The 24,203-nt window shown below is 35.6% G+C and overlaps 1 protein-coding gene across 6 annotated transcripts in view; it reads left to right on the forward strand.

Moving 5' to 3' along the window:
- The window catches only part of LOC137922450 (patronin-like), a 99,549-nt gene that overhangs the window by 46,953 nt on the left and 28,393 nt on the right, over positions 1-24,203 (forward strand). For 5 of the 6 annotated variants that reach the window (XM_068765446.1, XM_068765441.1, XM_068765442.1 and 2 more), the window contains exon 1: positions 21,586-21,763. In XM_068765446.1, the coding sequence (XP_068621547.1) occupies positions 21,590-21,763 (174 nt within the window). In that variant the 5' untranslated portion in view covers positions 21,586-21,589. Of the gene's footprint in view, positions 1-17,160; positions 17,377-21,580; positions 21,764-24,203 lie in introns of those variants that run through there. The other variant, XM_068765447.1, reaches the window with a different exon arrangement.

Genomic DNA, 24,203 nt, shown 5'->3' on the forward strand with positions numbered 1-24,203 from the left:
GCCTCATAAGAAGGTTCGAGATCACCCAGCGAACAATGGAGAGGGTTATCCTCGGAGTTTCGCTGCGAAAACGAATCAGAAATGGTGAGATTCGTAGAAGAACCAAAGCTACGAATGTACCTCGAAGAATTGCTCGTCTGAAGTGACATAGAGCGTGATACATCACTCGCTTACTATTGAGACCGAAAGGATCTCGAGTGGCGACCATTAGGCGGTAGACGCGGCTTAAGTAGATTTTTACTTAGTGTGGACCTACGCCATAATTAAGGTCGCAGGAAATCGCTATATGCGGGCAGGGAAAGATCGGTTATCATGACGATCTGTGGGGGAGGTAATACATAGTTGCAGTGGGCTTCTATCGACTGAAAAGAGGAATAAAATGAAGACTTACTGAGGATATATAGAAAGAATGAGCAGCCTTCACATAGTTTTCCAAAAAGACCAGTTGAAAGCGGCCTGAATGCTGCGTCTTCCGAAGACCTCAACAAAGGACACCTGTGCATTGTACTGTGTTGCAGCCTTCAGCAATTGCAGCGTATGCCGGGTCCGAGGTCTTCGCTACAGAACCTTAAGGCTTTTTCATCGCAATTTGTGCCTTTATGTAATATTTATTAAATTAAAATTGAAAGAGCGTCGTCTCGATACGTTTATGGACTTGAACAGCCGGCGGTTATATTTTATTGTTACTCCATTTAAAATAATTTATGTTAAAGGTTATTTGTAATTAAACACTGCTTAAAGACTATATAAAAAGTTTATTTTAGAAATTTTAAGCCATATAATTTTAACGTCTATACGCAAAGTTAAAGTCATTACCACCTAATGTAATATGTGTCCAAGAACAAACACTCTTTATCAATAGTTTTTTTATTTAAAAAAAAAAACGAACAGAATTGTACTCGGCAATATAATGGAAAAGGAATGGGAGCGACGCTGCCCTTTATTCGATCTACACCTCTCTTCCTGCGCTTTGTTTTTGCGATACTCCTTTTGCCCCATTCAGCTCTAGAGCCGGTTTGCGGTGCAGCTTGACCGGGCATTACGCTTGTGTTGGCAAGCTGTACAAATTATTCTCACCAAATTCTTTCGAAAAATCGTATACCTTTGTAATTTCAGAAAGTGATTTAGTTATTACTGTATCATATTTATATACAAACTATGTTTTCACATGTACACTAGATACAAGCTATACACCATTATTTATTGGGGATGTATAGCTCATTTTTCAGCAAGAAGCTGTGAAGTACTTATTTCTAAAAAACTTGCATAAAGTGATCACTATGAAACTTCATTGGAATGTGACTGGCCTATAATTTAGTGCAATACGAAGTCTACAGGAATAGATTAGCATTATTAGAGTTAACAATAATTATTTGTTATGTAGTAATGCGAGTTTTTAAGCAATCACCCTGTATATTGAAGTTACAGTTAGACAATTATCCTCGATTCGTTTGCGAAGGTAAAAAAGTCAACGTTGGATGAGCATTACGATCTACAGTACGGAACATCTGCTCGCAGTCAATGTCCTTGAAGACTAAGCCGGTACTTGCAATGTTTCAGCTTTAAGCCATAGTTGTATCGATCCCGCCAGTTGTATAGGGTTATTGTTCACTGAGAGACGCGGACTGTGCTACTTTTGGTACATGAGACGAGTGTTCGTGTGAAACGGACTTTATGTCACGTGACCTGTGCTCGGGGAGCGCGGTCGATTCATGGGCAGTGACTCGAATTTGCGTGTTTCAGGTATATTAGATTATTTTTCGTTAAAGCGTATAGTTTTTTTTTTTATAATAAACCTTGTCCTAATTTAGTCTGAAACGTGGTTACTAAATCGTCTCTCAGTTTTCTATTTCCTTTGATTGCTATCCGTACACACGATAGCTTCGTGGTTTTCTGTTTGCTTTTGTCATTTTATTTTCGATCAATCGGAGCTCGGCCATTTTCCAAGTAACCCTTTTGTGTATCCAACGGATGCGATCTTGCAAATTGTTATTGAGAAAAGGTTCACGATTCGGAGTAAAGGTGATTAAAGATCATTCACGATTTAAATCCTTTGAAGTCATCAATATAGTATTTTTAGTAATTGTTTTGATTATTTTAGAATGTATATTGGTAACATATAAATACGTATTAAGACAACCTGGTTCTATATCTGGATATTTAAAGAACAACAACTTTCTTTTCGTCTTAACAGGCCATACACGCCATCTACAATATATACAATATGTATATATATCTTATTCGCTGTGCTTGGTCGATGGATTAGCGATCGCAGTGTGGTATTATCGTACGCAGAGGACTCTGCTTTCCATCCTCTGGAAACTACTTTTGTGAGCAGTGGCAATCATATATACATATAAAGCACAAAATGTGAATTATATAACAATGTATGCCGAGATTCGAACCCGTGATCTGTCAAGTCTCAGTCCTCTACCGCTGGGCTATCATCGATTTAAATAGTTTGAATTCAATAATATAACATTTTTAGTTATTGTTTGAATTACCCTATAATGTATATTCGTTTGTAATAAAACAAATTTCTTATAAATATATTAAACGAAAGATTGAAAATCACTAAAAATGGCGGAAAAAATAATGACGCCGTAAAAGAAGGAAGGCATATGGTGCATACCTACCTTTTTTTAAACAACCTTATCTATCGTAGTTATTTAAAGCATTAACTTTTAAGGAATATTTTTGATTAAAAAATTTAAATTGCGTCTTTAAATACTGACCGATTAAAGCTGGTGGATTGAACTGCAACATAATGTTAATTAAATAAGTATTTTTTTATACTACTAATTGAGGTTAAAATTGCAAATATGACTAATTTATCAATCCTCGCCATCTGGAAATTTTCTTTTTGGTCGCTGGTATGATAAATTCAAGCATAAATGAAACCGTAACGTAATGAAAAAAAAACAAGTGTATAAGCTATAAGCTCATTTGTTAGCAGAATATATTAAACTTTTATATCTATTTTCAATGACACCGTATAGAGTGATCACTGAAATCTTTTCAACCGATAGACGCCCACTATGAGGCACAGGTCTCACAAAGATCGCCTCGACGACCGGTGTTGCACTGATCGCTTCCCGCGACTTCCCCCTACCTATATCGTGGGTCCACCTAGTGGAAGACGCATCCACTCTTAAATAAGTAACATTATTTTTTTTATTGGAATGCGACAGACCAATTACTTCACGCAGTATAAATTCTGCGAGGGCCGATAATAAAAAATTATTAGTTTTAATATCCAGAATTCGAATTATGAATACGTTTTTTATTACTATATTACTTTTGGACGAAGTGTATATTAATTGACAACAAAAAATAAGCTACATATTACTCCTTTGAAACCTTAGTATAATCACTATGAATGTATGACAACCATCGCGTAATGCTATGGGTTGGTAAATAGTTCATTATTGCTCGGTAATACCACCGATAATATATATTTTAAGTTGATGTACGTCGAAGTACATGCTTCCAGAATGTACTTTAGTATCACACGGATTAAAATTCAAATATAATTATCAATGGTTCTCGGTAATAAAGTAGTGTTTGTATGAATGTTAAATATTCACAGCAATTCATGCTTAATTGTAACAGTACTAAAGCAGATATTCGCTTGTTGAAATACGCAGATATCAGCGTCACTCCCTTCCACGGTGAATAACCCGCGTATACTAATTACTTGATGTGTCATGTTCGAGTGATTTAAGAATGGAACAAAAAAGGTTTTCTTTGTACATTTTTTTTGTCAAACAAAGGTTATTATTTTAGCAAAGATTATGCTTATATAGACAAGACGGCCAGTTTAATACGTACTTTATAGTTGTTACTAAATATAACCGATTATGAGAATAACTTTGAAACTTTGATTTAGATGGTTTCAGTTGGATGCAGGATGCTTCCAACCGGTCCTTTGGAGAATGGCCTATGTTTAACAAAGGTCTGTGATGAACGAAACTTTTTTCTGCAAAATTATAAAAAAATTCTGATACACATTAATTATTTTTATAGCAATCAATTAACTGTATAATGTTTATTAACATAGCAGTATTTTAATATGAAAGTTTTTTTATTAACTGGTAATAAAAAGATGTACACCTCATAAAAGGTCACATAGCAGATAAATGGTTGACAACGATGTGTATAGTATAAGTGCTTTAAATTCAATTAGGCGTTTAAACACTTGAATCATCGATTAATTTTACATAATACATAGTAAGTTAAGAAATATACATATAATATAATACAAGACTTCATAAAGCAAGTTATACACATTCGAATTGATCAAAAACTCTTGAATGCTGTATGTTAGTTTTAGATTTAAAACTAAGATCCGTCGTGGAACTTTATTATGTGTTATATTTAGACACTGCAATTAATTTACATAATTATTTTTTTGAACCCCATAAGCCGCCGTGTTCTGCATCGGCGACGTATCCACGAATAACTAACCACGAAATAACTCCTAATGAACGTGTTTCGTCTGCGAGCGCCGCACATAAACATTCCCACCGGAAACACAGATATCGTCCACGCCAAATACGGTCTACGAAGGCGTTAAGGTCGAGAATGGTTCGCGGTGGTGGCGTTTGAACGGTAAACGCGGAATTAGCGTTCCGTAAAAATAGACCGTGCCATTTCCGTCTTGGGGAAATATTAGTCTTTTGTTCTTATCGCAGACCAATTGTGGTTTCGGGGAACGTATATTATGTAATACTAATGCTAACATTTTTCAAAAAACGAATTAGATTTACAAATAATTTTATTGTGTCCTAAATGTCAAAGTTGTTAAGCGAATTAAGTAAAAATAAAATAAAAGATAAACAGTAAGGTAGATGTGGATAACATAGAATCACGCTTTTAAATTAAGAGATTGCTTCGTAAGAGAAAAGATAAATGGTTACACTCGTAGGGCTTCAGCTCGAAATCCATTTATAACCACATTGTTGCCTATTTGTTATTCGTATGTACTATAGTGATGTTCTTCTATTTTGTTTTGTAAAGTAAATATTGTTTATAATCGATTAGAGATACAGCCTTCTCGGGCGCGCTTGAATCGGGAAAAAAGAGCTTTTGCTACATGCTAACGTCATCCTGCGACTGGTGTAGGACTGCCCAGGTGTAACTTTTTTGATAAGTTCACAGAACTTTCCGTTCCGTAAAGTCAGTTCCGACGAAGCTGTAAAAGATTCCAGGCTAACAGCATCAACTTCAACCGAAAGCAAGCAGTGAATCGAAATGTTGTACAAGGTTTGACAGACCAAGTTGAGGTCCCTCTTGGAAGCTTTTGCGTCCTATCACTTGGAGCGTCCTCGTCCACCTCTCCCTATTTCTCCTGTTGCTATCTTTTTCTTCTTTTCTATCCTTTTTCTTCTTTTCCTTCTTTTTCCGCAACGCTGCAGGTCGTGACATCAATCACGCAGTGATATATGTTTCTTACAATGTTCCTGGCTTCCAATTCTGGTGACATAATTAATGTAACACTCGAACCGAGGTTACTAAGGGAACTTGTAGTATACTATAAGGAGGTCTGGGATAAGCTTCTTTAGCGCTCTGTCGCCTGTGTATTGTGGATAAAAAAAAAACATATATTTTTATATCAGAAATTGAGGGGACGTAGACCATAATATATCTAATAGTAAATGACATTGCATTATGTAAGACAGTAAAATGCTATACAGGGTTTTGTAATGAACTGTGTAAGCAGTATGATATAGTTGAAATTGCATTCTCTTGCTTTGTGTTCCGGACAACGTTTGCGGATGATTGCTTAGCGACGGCTTAGTATTAGGTCGAAGGAAAGTCAATACGCAATTATTTGTATCTGGTACGTTTTGATGATAATAATTTGGTTATATTAGGGGGACCAGAAGGTAATGTCGCTTTCTTAAGTTAAATTCACAATATATATAAAATCAACAATATATTTACTTTCTTTATCAACAACCTTTTGCCATCTTGTATACAAATTTTCAATGCTGGAGCACTAAAAATTAATCGTTTCTTCTACAAAATATGTCGACAGAAACAACATTACTTTCCGGTCCCACTAATATTGTAAATAAAAAAAGAAGTCGGTAAAAGTTTTTTTTTGTGTGTCAAAATGAGTAAATTTAATGGAAAAATGCGATACAAAGCACACAGAAAGAAGCACAGAGTTGACTTAAATTTTTTCAATCCTGAGATTGACTTGCCTCCAGTAAACTTCATAGCCTTGACAAGGCGGTGTGTTTTAGGACTACCGTGTTATAATCATGACCACATATTATTTAGAGTGAAACCAAAAGAAGAACTACTGTCATCAAAAGGTTAGGCGGAATTGTTTAAAACTCCCGAACATTAGAAAGGCACGTAATTTTTTTTTCTACGTTGGTAGACCTACCAATATATAACTATTCCAAAGCGTCTGTTTGTCAAAATTTGAAATATCTTTTGGCACAGAACAATCCTTTTTGAAAGATGTTTTGTGTCTCAAACGCGTCAAGTTTCGATTGATCGATGTGATACTGCATTGGTTCTACGTGACTTTTTTTTTTTGGCGAACTCGACTGAAATCATTCCGCAACCCACCGTATTTGCTTGATTTGGCTTCGCGACTAATGGCTATTTAATGTTAAAAGGACGATACGGAGACACCGTTTTGACACGATTTGATTTGATTTGATTTGATTGATCCGAGGACTTAAAAACAGAACAGAAGAAGGCCTAGAAGGTAACACCGGGAAAAGACTGTGGCGACCGGTTTTGAGAACTGGAAAAAGCGTTGACAAAAGTGCCTTTTGTCGGACGGGGATAACTTTGAAGGGAATGAAGTTGATTTAAAAGTATAAATAAAGAGTTTCTCTCTTCTTCTTCCTTCCCTTTTCCCTTTATTTGGGGTCAGGTCTCCTTATCAATTTGCGCCAGGCCACTCTATCCTGGGTTGTCTCTGCATCAAGTTAAAGGGTTTCCATTTCCTTTCTGATATTAGACCACCACGTAGCTTTAGGACGCCCTCTCCCTCCCTCTTGAGAATTCTGGGAGGCTTAAGGCAATATTTACCACGTGGTCATCTGGTTTTCGTTGAATGTGACCATACGCAATTTATTTTCCTGTAATTTGCTGGGGAACAGAGCTACCTTAAACGAATAAATAAAGAGTACATTTAATAAATAAATTCACTTTACTTTTTGATCACAGTAGTATGTTCACGTGTGCCTGTTCGTCTTACTCTCACGATTAGTATATTATAATAACTACACTCTTTGTTTAATATACATTATTTAATCTTTCCCGCGGTCTTTGCATTGCAGCGGAGCGGCCTGCCTTTATGTTTACTCAACATAACGGCGATCAACGGTCCACTTTCAAATGACTCAACGATATCAATCGAATTACGCATTCGTTTCCAAAGTATCTTAGAGCTTTAGTCTGTGTTTTATTCAATGAGTCATTATTAAATTCGGAAGTGCATTAATGACTAGGAAGATAAATTCATGATTTAATACTAAAGGAAAACCGATGCTTGACTAATATCGTATATCGTAGAATGAGTTTCATCTGTATCGTCTGACTGATGATGATCCTTCAAAAGAAATTCGTCAATTCATCGCAAAATTGTATTTGCCTATGATATCTCGACATTTACTTTAAATTCTCCAGATCATAAACATTTCTTAATACGAAAGTATGGACTATAGATCACTCGGCTTATTTGGTAACTTAATTTTGTATTCAAGTTACTATCCACGAAAACGCGTTGCTAGGCCTCCGTCGTTTTTAAATAAACTACACGAAAGACATTAATTGTGTTATAAAAACAAAATTATGAAAACATATGTTAATTGATACAATATCATAATCGGTCGATTGCTTAATAATTTAGATAAGTTATCTGACTAAACAAAAATTTCTCCTCTAGATAAGTTTGGAATTTATTATTACATTTTTTAGTAAGTTAATATGTTACATGTAATAATGTCTTAGGCTATGGGGGAGGTTTACGCAAATGTGGTCACTTTGTCAACTAAGCATTACCTATCTCGGGAGTTGCTGTCAATTTATAATGTATAGGTAATTTGTTATCAAATAATATATGGTACACTCTTTATAAAAATCAGTGATTTCAAAAATAATAAATAATGTGATAGTACAGTAATTGTTTTCAAAATTCGGATTATTACATATTAAAATAATCATTGTTTACATTGTCGTCTGTCCCTGCAAACTTTTTGCTGCTAGAAGTTATTGGTTTGTTACATTCCAGCAGAAAAAATATCTTATTTCAGAGTGAAAACTATAAAGATTGATTGGAAGTAGGAGTCAAGGTTGTTTTTTCAAATTACCACTTACTGTACTATTTCTAAACTTTTGTATATAATGCGCCTTAAAACCTTGTTACTGCACGTAAAATAGAAAAGTTTTTTAAGCTTTGGTTAAAAATTTATATTTATGTCGTTTACTTGGATTTTTCTCGCGTAGATATGTATTCTCGATCGAATTATTTACAAATAAATTCATGGCGTTTTTTTTTAAATATATAACAAAGCACTTTACAGATGATTTCTCAGCTGTCATATAATCGACCATTAACTATTAAGTAGTAAGCTGATGTACTTTTAGTACGTTTTGCTATCACGGGAGGTGTGCTAGTACAAAGGATGGCTTTAATTAGTACAAACGGCTTTCCGCGACGCCGTCGTATATCCATCAGCGGAATAAAAAAAAGCTACGTGCATCGGATGTTACGACCGGTGCGTCAGCGCCGCCCATCTCCTTGACCTGCGCCGGCGACGCTGCCGAACTATACACTTGTGTGTTTGTTTGTTACTAGTATTACGAGAAAACTGAGGGCTGGTGACTATTTCACATATTTAAAAGTTTATAATTCTATGTGGGCGTATGTTATAGCTTCGCAGTTTAAATTTCACAAGGATAATTTAAATATTACATAAAAAAATTTCACAGTTATATAAATTAAGATACGAGTACATGGGGTGATAGTTATAGATGTATGTTTCATTTGCTGTAAATTAATATGATTACAGCCTATCCAAAAATCAATGATTTCAGAAATAATAAATAATGTAATGGTAAATTAGTAAGAAAAAGCGTAATACGAATTTGTATTACTACATATTAACATTAATAATGGTTTACTACTGTTCCTATAGATTTTGTACTGTCAGAAGTTGCCAGCCGCAATATAACATATTACAGAGTGATCTCTTTATACAGGTTGATAGGAAGTCCTTGTAGAAGATTTAAAGGTTTTCGATGAAAAATGAGTGATGTTTTCACCTCTTTAAAAACTTTTACTCCTTTAACCAATCACCCTGTTCAAAAACGTCAAGCTTCATCACCTAGACGATAAAGATAACTAAATCAAAAATTATAAGTTTTCAATTCAAAGTATTCTTACGAAACGATTATACGCAGCCGTGATAAAATATTTAATGACGGAAGGGTAATTTGTATTTACATGAGGAAATAAAATTGTAATTATTAACTGCAAGGTTTACGTGTCCACGTTCCAGTTGTCATTTGTTAGTGTCGGCGTTTAAGCCCATAGACTACTACTGCAAGGCAAGGGAATTTCCGATGATATTTAAGGGGTGATATACCGTAATCATCACGCTTCGCAGGCGAGCTGGTGATCGCAGTGTAGTATAATGGTATGCAGAGAACGCTGCTGTCCATATTTCGGTAACTTGTGTTGTGAGAAGTGGCAATCTTGTATAATTAATGCCCAAAGTGTGAAATACATAAGATTGTATGAAGAAACGAACCCGTATTTACCATTTGTTTGAGTAAGGTAAAACACGAGTTTTTGTTATTTTAATTGCACTTCAGGTTTCATTAATGAAAAATAAGGCTATCTGTAAATAAATGAAAGTAATTGATATCTCCCAGCGGATAGGCAAGTCTAGTTAGTGGGCTGAACAGATAGCGATCAGGACAGATGGAACTGCTTTTGCTTTAAGATTCCGGATTAGAGACCCACCAGGTAGACAGACGAGGGTTAAGGTGGATGACGCTGTCGATAAAGAGGATGACGCTGGGTTCCGGTTCCTTAGCTTATGTCTAACAATAGTAGTTCTACAGTTGAAATGACGATGAAAATTTTGCAATACGAAACGGCATTAGCGCAAACTACTCCGTTCTGTCTACACTGTAATGTCTACCGCGTAAAACGTTTTACTATCTCACGTACCGCCGTTATCGGGTTCCGGTATTTCTTAAACCAATGTTGCCAGCCCTGGCACGCCACTTCGCTTAATTATTCCAAGCGAGACACGCGATCCGTCTGGCGGGATATATCTTATTGACACATACGGACTGCTTTGTCAATTTTATTACTTGCTACCGACAGCCCGGGGCGTACCGCTTGTAGTTTTATGGAATAGATGTTTATACATTACGTAATCATTATGATCAGTATCTTTATGGGCACTAATTAACTAGTCAATGGTTGTAGTACTCTAGAAATTAATCGTCTCGGAAGCGTCGTCTTTTGTTTAATTGGATATATATATTTATCACGTTATCAGCCTTGTATTGTTCCAGATGTTGGTGAACTTACCACAGAGTAAAAGGCAGGGAAATAGTCCGTAATTTCTACTATTAGACTGTATTACGATATATATCAGCAGTAGAGTTCTGAGACTTGCGATAGTTTCATTTCCGAGATACAATCATATATAATTCTCATTTTGTGCTTCAATAATTTAGGATTACCACAGCTTGCAAACAAGTTTCTAGAGTATGGGCAGCGATGACCACTGTGTACCAGAATACCACATCGCGGTCGCCAAGCCGTCTGCCATTCGTGGCGACTGTGGTATAACCCCGTAGATATCTTTGTGGCAGACCTGTACTTTGCAAGGGTGCCTTCACTAGGAAGCCTCCTTATTTAACACATTTGTTATTTATTATTCAGTTGTAATTAAAGTTCGTTTAAATGTAAAAGTCAATTTTAACCATGCATTATTTTTAGACAACATAGCAAAAGAATAAATACGAAATAAAAGCATCTATACCGCGTTATACGAAAGCGATGTTAATTTACTATATAATAAAACTTAAGAAAACTTTTTTTACGACAATACAAAAAAACCTTGGCGTAATAATATTTCGAATTAGTTCTGATTTGTATCTTTTAACTATTGAACCGGCGCTAGTGTTTATAACAACTATTAGTAAACTATGATACACCAGTCATTAATGCCGATTTCGACTATCTCGATATAAAGTGCTTTCACCTTCGTTTGCGATACACATAGCCTATTGTAATGTTACATTTTTTTAAATCTTGATATATGTTCTATTAATTGCCACGGGGTCGTTGACTCGCAGTCAAGGGCGCCTGTAATTTCGAAAATCTATTAAAATTTCCCAAAAAACTATTCACGGCTTAACGCGGTTGCGTAAATTCGACAGCTCGACCGGTGCCGGACAATTGTTCCAAATAAAAAGTGAGAGCTGTGCTGCCGTGTGTCGAATGTGCCCATGTGTAGGGTGACCACGCTGCACGCGACTTATCAGGGAATAAACAAAAATGATTATTTGGTATTGTATTTTTATTGCGGCGTGGGTAGTCACGAGAAGTCGCTGGATGCAGCGTAGGAGGTATCACTTTGGCTATCTTTTGGGGAAATGTATGGCTTGGCATTGGACGTCTTTCGGCTGACACGGTGATTTCGACGATTGTATCTCAAGAAAACATCTTAAGTACATTTAATATAACTTATTATTATAACAAATACTGTAATATTTACCTACAGTGATGTACATTATATTTTAGCGTTTATAATCTTTGTTTAAGTTAACAATTGTACTAATAAATACGTTGCATTAAAACAGGTACTAATGGAAGAAATCAGACGCGTTAGGAACAGTCTTAGTTCCATTGTAATTTAATTAAAATGTACAAACATGATACATTATTATAACAATTTGTCATGTATAAAATTGTGAATAGTGTACAGGGTGATTGGTAGGTGTGTACATTATTAATAGTTAAATTTGTCAGCGGTTTTTATACCTATTTTCAATCATTCTATTTAAAGTAATAACTGTGAAATATGTTACATTACTTATTTTTTTGGAATGCGACGGGGCAATAACTTCTGACCACACAAAGTATTCGGGAACAGATAGTAAACAATATTTTATTTTAAAAGGTAGTAACTCAATTTTGTAAACACTTTTTTCTTCCTAAGTTAATATTCCGATATTTGTTGTTTCAGAAGCAATAGATTTTTGGAAGGTACACCCTGCTATATCGCAAATGAGCTACCCATTCACTCTTCACTTTTAGGCCTTTTTCCTATCATACTGTATAGTACGATTGTAAGTCAACTTATATTTCAAATATTTCTTATGTAAAATTATGACAATCATAACTATTTTTAAATGTAGTATACAGCATGATGACTTTGGTCTAGGACTGTCCAAGTACCTCTCTATAAATGGGCAGCCTATTCATATATCATCATTTAGTGACATTTAGCACTTCATGGTCAATGAGATGGTAATGTAATGTCATAACGGGCGAAACAAACTGGTTCATTGTTTACCAGCGGCCCGGCTCTGCCTATGATTTGTTTGGACTCGCTTGTTTGGTAACCGCTGTCGACGATTTATGCGGTAATCCGCACCATTTGTGTGTTTAATATTGATGTAATATACTCCTTTTGTAACGTCGACGCCTACGTATGTCACCGAGTGATGTTCTAATAAGAAGATATGTATAAGCAGTTGATCAAAAATTATGTTCAAATAATTATATATGTTACTTGGGCGTGGATGGGTGCCCTATTAGGATAGATTGACGACGTTGCTAAACTGCGGACAGTGCAAGATAGGTCGTCTTGGCGATCTTTGCAAGGCGCCCACTGCAATACATAGGTCACCCCATTCAGTGCTTTGGGCGTCTATCTGCTAATAGAATGATGTTGAGGACATGGCCGTTGACCGTTTTGATGTTTCCATAGGAGCTCTAGGCAACTTTATCAATATTTTGTCATGTATCTCTTTTAAATTTTAATAGTAATTTGTATGTCCGACTTAAAGTTGATAAACAGTTAGTTTCTGAAAAACACCGCCAGCGAGTAGCTGTTATGAAATGTGCTGCGAAACTTTACTACCTTACCCAACCTTTTCTTATAGGACGAGACTGATTTCAACCCAATACCAACCTTAAATGGTTGAATCCCCATGGAGGCGTACCGAGCGTTTCAATTCTACATTTCTGATCCTCACAGCCGAGTATGTATCAATCTGCCGGCTTCCTTATTTCCTGAGAAATATAACCTAGGTCTTTACAAGGTCATAGGGAACAGGTACTTACTGAGTTTGCTTGCTTCATCTTCGACCACATCGTCGCTTTCCAATAGGCAGGTGAGTCGGGTGGTCATAAGCGGACTAGTAAACTATAAAAAAATGTCAAAGTGGCATTACAGAAAACTACTACAGTTAACATTTTAAGGGTATCTTGTTAATTTTGCCTCTTAAAGATGAAATATCTTGCAAAATGTTTTTAAATTTTGTATTGATTATTCATTTGATTATTCATTTCGAACTTTTATTTAAATGTTCGAAGATAAATGCACCATTGCACAAATAAATGCAAACAAAAATGTGGAGCATGTTTAACTTCACGGTCACAGTATTTGAAAAGATTTATTCGTCTTAGGGCTCAATCAAACAAAAGTGTTTGTACTTCGTCGGCCTAGAAGATTAATGGAGACGCCACTTGACTAATATTTGAACAAAAGTGACAAAACGGCTCACGTTTGCGCACGGACCCGGAATGCACTGCGGTAGACTAATTGTTGTCCATCTACGCCCACGCTCTTGTTTACATAATGTTTCTCATTGTTACCGTCGCTTTGCTACGACTTCTCTTGTCAGAGACAAGATAACGTTTATTCTTTCAGACATCTTTTATGTTTATCCACGTGGTTTTATTAAATGCTTGCCTCAGTTGAAAAATAGGTTTAAATGTATATAAAAGATATTGTCATTTAGCGTGTGGCACTGTGCCTAGTTGTACAAAACAATATTTTTATCTTAAGTTAGGTAGGCCTTTACATTGAATTATTTATATAGCAGTAGTAGCCAAGCGGTAGAGGACTGAGACTTGCAATCTCGAGTCCCAGAAATCAGTTACATTTTGGGCAATTACTTATATAAGATTGCCACTGCTTGCTCACAAACAAGTTTCCAGAGGATGTGTTGCGTCCTTTGCATACCATAATACCATATTTCCGATACCTTGCAATGATGCTATATATCCCCCTATATATCTTTGGGGGAGACATGGAATTGTAGTAGGCATCTATGGGCTGAAACGACGATGTCTAAACGTCCAACAAAATGTTATCAATGAAATATTGTTTATTATTAAAACGAAGTGATTATTCCGAAGTATGTTTTATTTATTTACTTGTTGTTTTATTGGACTACTTTCTTGGACTTATATGACAGGCTAATAACTTTTGACAGTACGAAGTTTGCCGAGGCAATTGGTTATTACATTAAAAAATATATACTGACGCAAGGAATGCAAAGGTAATTGTAAATATGTTATACAGAAAATGTCAGTTGCATCAATCGAGTGTTGGTTGATTTCAGTTTGAAAAAGGAATTAAAAAAACCGGTCAAGTTGTTTATGACCGGGTTCCTCGGAAGGGAGCGACGGTTACGTCACGAGGCCCGGCCGCGCGGGCCAAGGCGTGGTCGGGGTTACATCACTTGTTAAACAAACCTCGACGACGCTAACTGTGCTGTCGAGCGCCGCTGAACGCGTGACTCTATGCGATGGGCACCAAGCGAACTGTTCGCGTGACACTGTTTAGAGCTTCCGAGTAAAGCTTTTGTACTGAATTTAAACGAAGTACATATAAAGCGGTCATTGTACTTGCTAAACTGTATCTACTTTAAAATAGTATAAATATAATTAATTTGTGTATAGCGATCCATATAGTGAAGAACTATATCGGCAACAATGGCTAACTGCATATCTGATAATACTGCAACTTACAAAGCAAGTTTTCCTTAATTAATGACAGAAGCGTTGCTGGCCTTTTTACAAACTTATACAATTCGTATTGGTTTGTATTCCGGGAAAGGACCCAGCAACCTACGATCGGAAGTGTGAGTCCGATACTGCTGGGCTACTCAACATGACAACATGACCGCTAGAAATGGGCTTCATCGCTATATTTCTAATAAGACTTGTTGGAAGCGATCTGCATGAAGCTTTTTTCGATTACAAGAAATATACTTTTTTTTTAAATATTTATGTTTTCATAATTATGATTTATGGCATACGTTAAGATCGGTGTTTTTCTCTATTTTCATGGATAAAGAAAAGTATTGTGTTCATAATTTTCTTCAAATTTCCTTTTCATTTAATATCTGGTGGTAATAAAATATAAAACGCAAGTCAAGTCGTTTTCTAGTTTTGTGCTTTTTATTTATAAAGAATTTTAGTATAATGTTAGTTCTCGTTGTTATTATGAAAGCTGTATATATATTCTGCCGTGGAAACTCCCTAACGCTTTGTAATGACAAAGCACGAATGCCGCTCGCCGCATTAAAAAAGAGGACGTGACCTAACGTTGGACTAGTTCCGTTGCAGAATACTAGGCGCTAATCGGACAGAAGTTTTCGGTGGGAACTATGTCCAGCATTCAAAATTTAGTAACAATTATGGATAATACAAGGCTTCACTTTTATACTGTAGAATTAAAACAGGATATAGGCATTAGAAGTATTGAAATTAACGTGTTGTTTAATTAAATTCTTAATAAAATCAATGAAGCTTTTTTGATACTATAAAAAAATGTTTTAAAGTCGTTCGCAAGTAAAATCTATATAATTTGAGACTTTACGAGTGTGAACAGTGGTAGAATAGCGGTAGAGGATTGATACTTGTAGTCGTAGGTCGCGGGTTCGATTGCCGGAATACTATTTTATGTAATCCACTATTTGTGCATTAATTATAGAGCATTACCATTACCATTGCTCACAATGAAGTTTCTAGAGAATAGGCTACAGTGTCCTCTATGTACCACAATACCACACTACGGTCGCTACCCCACCTGCCAAGAGTGATGGTTATGGTATATGACTTTATATCCTCTTTGAGGGAGGACCTATGCCCTGCAGTGAACATGACAACACATGACGACCTATTTTAAGAAAGTTTTTAGTTTAAATTGACAAAGATTAGTGAGAGTAAATTAGTCGTATCGCAATGCGAAATCGATGTTCATAATATAAGATCGTCGCTCCATCTAGTCTGACTCTATAGTCACAACTAAAACACCCGTACCTAAAAGTGCTGCGCGGGGTTATAATGTCAAATTACTTCGCAACACTGTATTTGCAGACAAAACAGTAATCTAGGTTCATTTGCTTGCTTCGCTGATTTTTTTAAAGAATATTTACGTTGCTTACATTACATATGTCCATCAGTGGACGTTCTGCGACTGCAACGATGATGATCATGATCATTTCCACTGCCGGGATACGGGAATTTTCGAGATAGAGACTACGAGTCTCAATACACCTTACTTAAAGTAATTTAGTAGATTTTTTTGTTTAAACAACTTTTCCTTTATTATTTGTAAGTGGAGTAATTGTGTAATACAAACCCATAGGCTACCGTAATATGTATGTCCAACTGATTTGGCACTTACGTAATTTTGTTTTTAATAGTTATGGCCATTTAATGTAATAGTAACGCCGACTTCAAGTAGCAAATATGCTGCAGAAGTAGATAAGAAAGCCGTTAGATTGTTATGTGTTGTGACGAAAGATAGATGACGAATGAATGAAATTGTGATGTATATAAGTAGAGGAAAAAGAAATAAAATTAGGTATGTGAAAACATTATATAACAATAAAAAAGACCCTGTCCTCCCCAAGACGGGGTGAACGAACCCAATAACGGGGCCACTAAAAAATACGCGGCAATTACCCAAAGTATTAAGCTACAATGTAATTAAAAATAAATACAAATCTTTACAAAACTGCGTTAAAAAAACTAGGCTGCTGTTATTCTGTAAACTTAATCATCTTTTCGGTACAGAAAGAATTATTAAGTCCAAAATACTATTAATCCTAATATACTAAAGAAATGTTTTTTCATTCCAGGACCAGGAACACCTGAAGCCTCCTATAGTCGGCGGGTTGGCAAACGCAGAGCTGTACTGCCTGGCGCTGGCCAACATGTACTCCGATCCGAACTACCATAGCCTTAGCCATTGGAACATCCTTCAGACGTTGGCGCGGAAGGGCGTGCCCGTGCCCGACCCTACGGACTGCGCCCTCACCGAGACCGTGCTCATACAAACCAACCCTTTGAAGATGGTACGCTTTTATTCTTTATTTTATGGACAACGTTATTAGTTAAATGAGAGTAAACTCGGTTCGTCGAATCTAAGATGGACAGCATTCGGGGAAGTTCAAAATATCTCGTCCGAAATACTACAATGTCTGAAGGTGTGTGTTGTAGGTAATGAAATATGGATTTGGACATGGTTGTTTTATGACCTAATAAGGAGACTCGAAGTTATCTAGAGAGCAACGTAGACGATGTTCAGCGCTTTCCTGAGATCTGATTAGAAATGAAGAGATCCGCAGAATGACTAAGGTCATTGACGTTCGCAGCAGACGCTCGGGTCGAAAGATCGAATGGCGACCACGATCTGATGATATAGTCAAGGTCGCGGAAATAGTTGGTTGCGATCAGCGCAAGAACAGACTTGATTATGAGGTTGATGGAGTTAGGTACACAGAAAGTGTATTCATAGGTTAATAAACTCAGTCGTTCAATATGCTTAATAAGTACATTAAACGAGTCTTACGTCTAAATATACATCGATATCGCTCTTATCAAAACTTGCAATTACGTCATTGGAATATCTGTTTGGAAGATAAATGCATTCTGCATGTAGTTCGTCATTACCGGTTGTATATACAGACGATTTTTTTATATGTTAATGTTTTATTGCAGGGAATAGCTCCATTTTTGTATGCTAAACTCTATCCAAAAATCACTGGGTTCTAAAAAAATACGTAATGATAATTTCCTAAAAAAGGGCTCTTCCATATTTCGAATTACTACATACTAATATGAATTATTGTTCACTATCTATCTCTGTAAACTTTGTACTGGCTGATTATTAACCTTTCGTATTCCAGAAGAAAAAATTGTAACATACTTTAGAGTGATTACTTTAGATTTGAGGATTGCAAATAGATGTAAAACCTTTAAGGCTTTTGACTTACGAATGAGACTTACATTTACCCCATTAAAGTTTTTATACCTATCATCAATCACACGGTATTAAAAAAAATTTCCTTCTGAGGAGTGAACTTTTTTAATAATATGCCCATAGACTATTTGGAATGTATGAAAATTCCACTTTCGTGCCACGATCAAATTCACAAGGCTTAAGATTGAATGCCTCGTTATCGGGAATTTGATTTTCGCTATCTACCGCTTTGCCGCACGAAACACTGCATGAATTTATTTCATGAAGGCATTTATTGTTACAGTAAATGATATTACGTTCAATATATTACGCACTTTAATAGTTTTGTTATTTTCTTTTAAATAAGAATACGTATGTTATTTTATACAAAAACGTTAGTATCCATTTGTGTTATACAAATGTTACATTAAAAAATAATGCTATATGTTTGTTTGTAATATTAATTTACCGTTTTTCTACATGCATAGAAACATATAACAAAATTACATTTTGTAAAAATTTTTTTTCTCTAATCTCAGAAATGGCTGGACCGATTTTGGTGGAACTTAAACTGACAGGTAGCTGTATAATAAGGAGTAACTTAGGCTACTTTTATTTTAGAAAAATCTTAAACAAAAGAATAATACAACTAAATATTGTTTTTGTTAAATACAACTCAAAATCGCGGGCACAGCTAGTTATAAACTACTAACTACGTAGTACCACCAGGTAAGGTAGACACAGACGCTTTGTTAAGGGTCCGAATACGTTGTATGTATGTCGTTTGGAAGCGAAAAGATAAAAAGACCAATTGAAATTGGTCTTTTTGTAAATCTATGTTTTACGGTTGATATGATGATGATTTAATTTCTTTGGTGTTCGATAAATGCAGATGTTAACTTAAATAACGAATAAACTCTACGCGCGTCGTTTCAATAGTCTTTTTTTTTAAATAAGAAGTTTCAACGCATTTTTTATTTTTTATAAGAAAATTATACAAAGGAAACTAAGTCGAGTTGTTTTCGTGTTAAGAAGTGACCAAATAAAATAGTGATATAATCTTATCATCATCATATTAGCCGAAATACGCTCATTGCAAGTTATTTTTATATATACAGATAATGTTAAAATATTGCAATATCGAGTAGAGACAAAAGTCGTTAGGTTATTCAAGATTACAGCCGAGGTGCCACCCACGCGGCGACGGTATAACGAGAAACAAGGTACCGCTTCTGCAGTGGGCAGAATACCGTAATATCAAATTCTTACTTGTTAATAACACTACCTCCGTCTGACTCATTAATGTTACAGCTACCTCTTGTAATCGTCATCGATTTTAATACAATACTTGATTAAACAATACATTGTTATTTGTTATAGGTGTAAAACCTAAAAGAGTGAATGTATAGTTCATTTGCTGCCAATTAATCTGCATACCCCATTCGAAAATCAACGTTTTGATAAATATTTCACATCGATCTTTGGAAAGAGGTAATCGGCTAATTTCGGCTTCGTAGAGCGTTATCTCTGTCGCACATCTGACAAAACGTCGCATAGGTAGTGCGGGACAGAGATAATGCTCTACGAAGCCGAAATTAGCCGATTGTCTCATTCCAAATAACGATGTGCAATATTTATCGCCGGGTACGGCACTAAATGTTAAAATTCATTATTTTATAATATCTGTCCATGCAGACATTGTATTGCGAGTTATTAGACTGTGGCATTTCAATAACAAAAAAAAATATTTTAGAGTGATCACTTTAAATACGGTGATGGGATGGAGGTATTAAAGCTTTTTGCTGACAAATAAACTAAATATTCATTACTTTTAAGTTGTACAACTATTACCAATGAAGTTGTACATCGCCTAAAAAGTTGTTACATTCGAAAAGATTCAATAAAGTTATAATCAACGGCAATTTTATTTCCGTTCGCCGCTGGTAACGAGGATATCCCTTTTTACTATATTAAGCAATCGCATCCGATAAATAAAGTGAAAGGCGTGTTTTGAATTGATTTATAATTATTGCGAATTTTTTACTACGTAACACATGCAATGTATAAAGTAGAGAGTACTAACGCTATCTGTTTCTAAATCTGTTATAATATCGATTTTGTTTGATATATTTGTTTCTTTTACTTAAATGAATATATAAGAGTCAAGATAGCCTAGAGTTCCTATTGTTGGTACTATATCTGTATAATATCTTGTCTGTGATAATTTGAAGTAACCTTCTTTTTCCCTCTATTTATACGAGACTCGATAATCAATAATAGAAAAAAAGTCACAAAGGCCAATAGAATGATCTGCGATAACTCAACAGAAAGCCGTCTAATCGTATGTGGGCAGTGCTTTATATGGCGAGCAAAAAGCTTGGGCGTTTCATTCAATCTATCTTTGTAGGTTAGATGTATTGATGAAAGCATGAAGTAATATAAGTTGTGAAACTATATCTGGATGCCATGTTAGGTTGTTTTCAAAGTAATTATCAAAAATCTACACCTTATCGGACTTACATGACATACTTCTGAAGATACTTAGATTTACAATTAATATGCATTAGGTAATATATTACTTGACTCGCTTATACTGCTATGAGCGCTGACGCGAGCGTTGACGTCGACGGAATATAGCGACTAAAACGACCATTCTGTTCCAAGTTATAAAAGCCAGAGCTCTCAGCACTAATCGAAAACATCCCAGGCCCTTAAAAGTGGACCTCAATTTCGACTGTTATTCGTTACCCGTATAGTATTTCTCTTTTAGTGTATCTAAGCAGGCTGAACAATATGTCGGTATACGGTTTTTAATTGTAAAACTAAAAATAAAATGTATCACATAAAAATGTCTGATAAGTAATGTAAAATTGTGATCAGGGAATGTATATGAAGGAAGAAAGATGATGTATGACAGAAGATTTGCAAATGAAGAAAGATAGAACACGTGAAGGACAAAAGAAACGCATACAGGGTATTGTGGAGGAAATAGTATGTAAATAAATATTAAAAATACCTGAAAAACTCTTACCCGAAATGTAACGTCCCTGCAACACACGTGGAAGGGGGAATGAGTATAGTAAAAAAAGCCTCGGTTAGTTGCCGTTATCGGATTTTCATGATACTAGGCAGACGCTCCACGAACGGCCTTGGCGTAAGGGCCCCCTATAGAGGATCTTGATTTGGCCAGTCACATGCTTTTGGCACTTCTACTATTATCTGATTAACGGAAAGATGGTTAGCGTTGTAATGGAATATTTTCAATATTAAAATACTAGTTAGCCGCGTTTTGTACGTGCTATTTGTTTTTTTTTTAGAGTGCGCACATGGCGGTGATGGAGGCGCTGATGGGGCTGTACGCTCGGGAAGTGGTTACCGCGGACCGCGTGGCGGCCGCTATACAGCGCTTCGGGTTGACGACGCAGGCGAACTTCGCCGCTCACGAGGATGGACTGCTCACGTGGATCAACGCCGCCTGCGCAGCGCTCAACAACGCCGAGGTACCCGACACTACGTTATATGTAATTAAGACTAACGTGTTTTTTATTTCTTTCTCCAGGCTTCATAAAAAATATTAATTATATCTCTTGTGCACGCAACTGTGTACTCATTTACCAATAAACTTCTATAATGGCTTTAACTTATCATGAAAATATTATAAAGAAACTAGCTGATCCGGCAAACGTTGTTTTGCAAAAAAAATATTTTTAATTTTCAATTTAAAAATAAGGGTTGATCGTAGAGGGGTGAAAATTTAGAGTTGTATGTATTTTTGTATGTTTTATCATTAAAAAAAAAAAAAAAAATTTCGTCAAAAAAATAAAAATAAATTTTTAAGGGTGAACAACCCTTATCACTTAGGGGTATGAAAAATAGATAGTAGCCGATTCTCAGACCTACTAAATACGCATATAAAATTTGGTAAAAATCGGTCAAGCCGTTTCAGAGGAGTTCAAGTTCGAAAACCGTGACACGAGAATTTTATATATTAGATTAATGAAAGATTGTAATACTAGTGTAGTAGCCACTAGACGCACATTGAAAGCCATATCCCCCACCCCCAAACCTATGGGAAGATAAACGATAATCGATACTCTTGACAGGCGGGTTGGCGATCGCAATGTTGTATATGGTACGCCGAGGACGCAGCTGCCTATAGTCTGGAAACTTGTTTAGGAGCGGTGGCAATCCTATATAATCAATGTTCATAGTGTGAATTACATAAGACTGTATCCCGGAAATCGAACCCGCGACCAACGATCGCAAGTCTGAGTCTTCTACCGCAGAGCTACCATTGTTACTAATGACGTGGGAATTAATTGCTCTAAACACTATATATATTTAGATGCAATAATTACATGTAATACTTTGATGTTACATTTATTATGCTCGGGAAAACATTTGTGGACCGAGTACTACTTTTCTAGTTCATATATAGTTCGTAATAAACAAATATAAATTAAACCTTACAAGCAACACTGACCCGAGTGCACAAATAACAACCCAAACAGTTAATTCTAGAGAATCCTAATCTTCTATTTTAATTTATTAAATTGTCGCGATACCGTTATAGACATCCTCCGTTACACATTTACGTAATGTATGTGTCTATGAAAATATATTTATGTATTAATATATTAACTGAATTTACTTTAAATTTGTAACACGCTTGATTATTAATGAATTGAAGTCTTGTAAAAATAATAGTAATAATTAAGAAAAATAAATTAGAGTTTGTTAGATATAAATCAGTAATTTGGAATGTGAAACGAATATATTTAGGACCTATCGCCCAACTAAATCAACAGTATTATCAGAAAGAAACATATTTGATATTCCGAAAGTTCTTTAGAAGTATGTTTGAATGTATAATTTATGAGTGTAAGTAAGGAAAGCCGAGGCTCAATTCGACCTTGGATAATTTTATCCGATTGAACTGTACCAAGATATGGGTTATAAAAAATTAACATGTGTATGAAACTTTGAATGACTTAATGAGTAGAAGAACGTATTAAAAGTTTGTTAAATAGAAACGATATCATGACGACCCTAAACGATTTCTTTAACAACAGATAATACATTAATTGTATTATATGAATTAAGAATATAAAACATAATTTAAGGAAATGAACAGTAAGCGTTTTGTTTAATATTATTACGTTTATAAATGGACATTTATATGTCACAAGTCTATTTTTATTAACGCAACTGTTCCGATAAATAGACGTGTGACGTGACAATAAAATAATGCTCCAGTGTGGTTGAAATTCCTTTAACTACGTTCTCGTAATAAAAGTAAATTTTAATGGATTATGCCGTCGTGTATTATTATTTTTATTTTTCCAAATTTTCAAGTCAAAGAGCCCATGTTCATTTGTAGAATTGAATCGTTGGATATATGTCCTGGTTGTTCCGAGGCTTTTGGTATCTTAAAGTATAACTGTTTTATGTTTAATTGTATTAATTATGGGATCCCAACTCGATAGAAGCAACTAGCTATATTTTTAATTTATACATGGATATGTTTGCTGTAATCAAAACGTCGGAATCATAAAGTTGAACCGTGATGGACTTATTTTCAACGAGTAATTCTCGTGGGCAGTGGACAGGCCACATAGAGCGTAGAACAGGTGGCCGCTGAGACCATAACGTCCTGTAGTGGAAACCAAGGACGTCCACCCGTAAGTTTGACGAAGGTCCTGGTTAAGGTCATCAAAGCCTTGAAAAATCTGTGAAGTCTCAACAAAAAATCTTGGCGAAAATTCAGTATGTAGTGGCCCGACTCAAGGCTTCTGAGGGAGCTCTAGGGCTTCGTTAAAAAGAAAGAAGTTTTAAGCTAAGCCCTCTGAACCTTGACCCCTCACAAATGCAGAATATCCCAATGGTAATTGAGCAGAAGTATAGCCAGATTAAAAAAAGAAGAAAGTCTTATCATGTTCT

The sequence above is a fragment of the Battus philenor genome, unplaced genomic scaffold (genome assembly GCF_028537555.1).
Source record: "Battus philenor isolate CCGP_79_NKW_IND1 unplaced genomic scaffold, ilBatPhil1.0.hap1 SCAF_2, whole genome shotgun sequence".
Taxonomy (NCBI): domain Eukaryota; kingdom Metazoa; phylum Arthropoda; class Insecta; order Lepidoptera; family Papilionidae; genus Battus; species Battus philenor.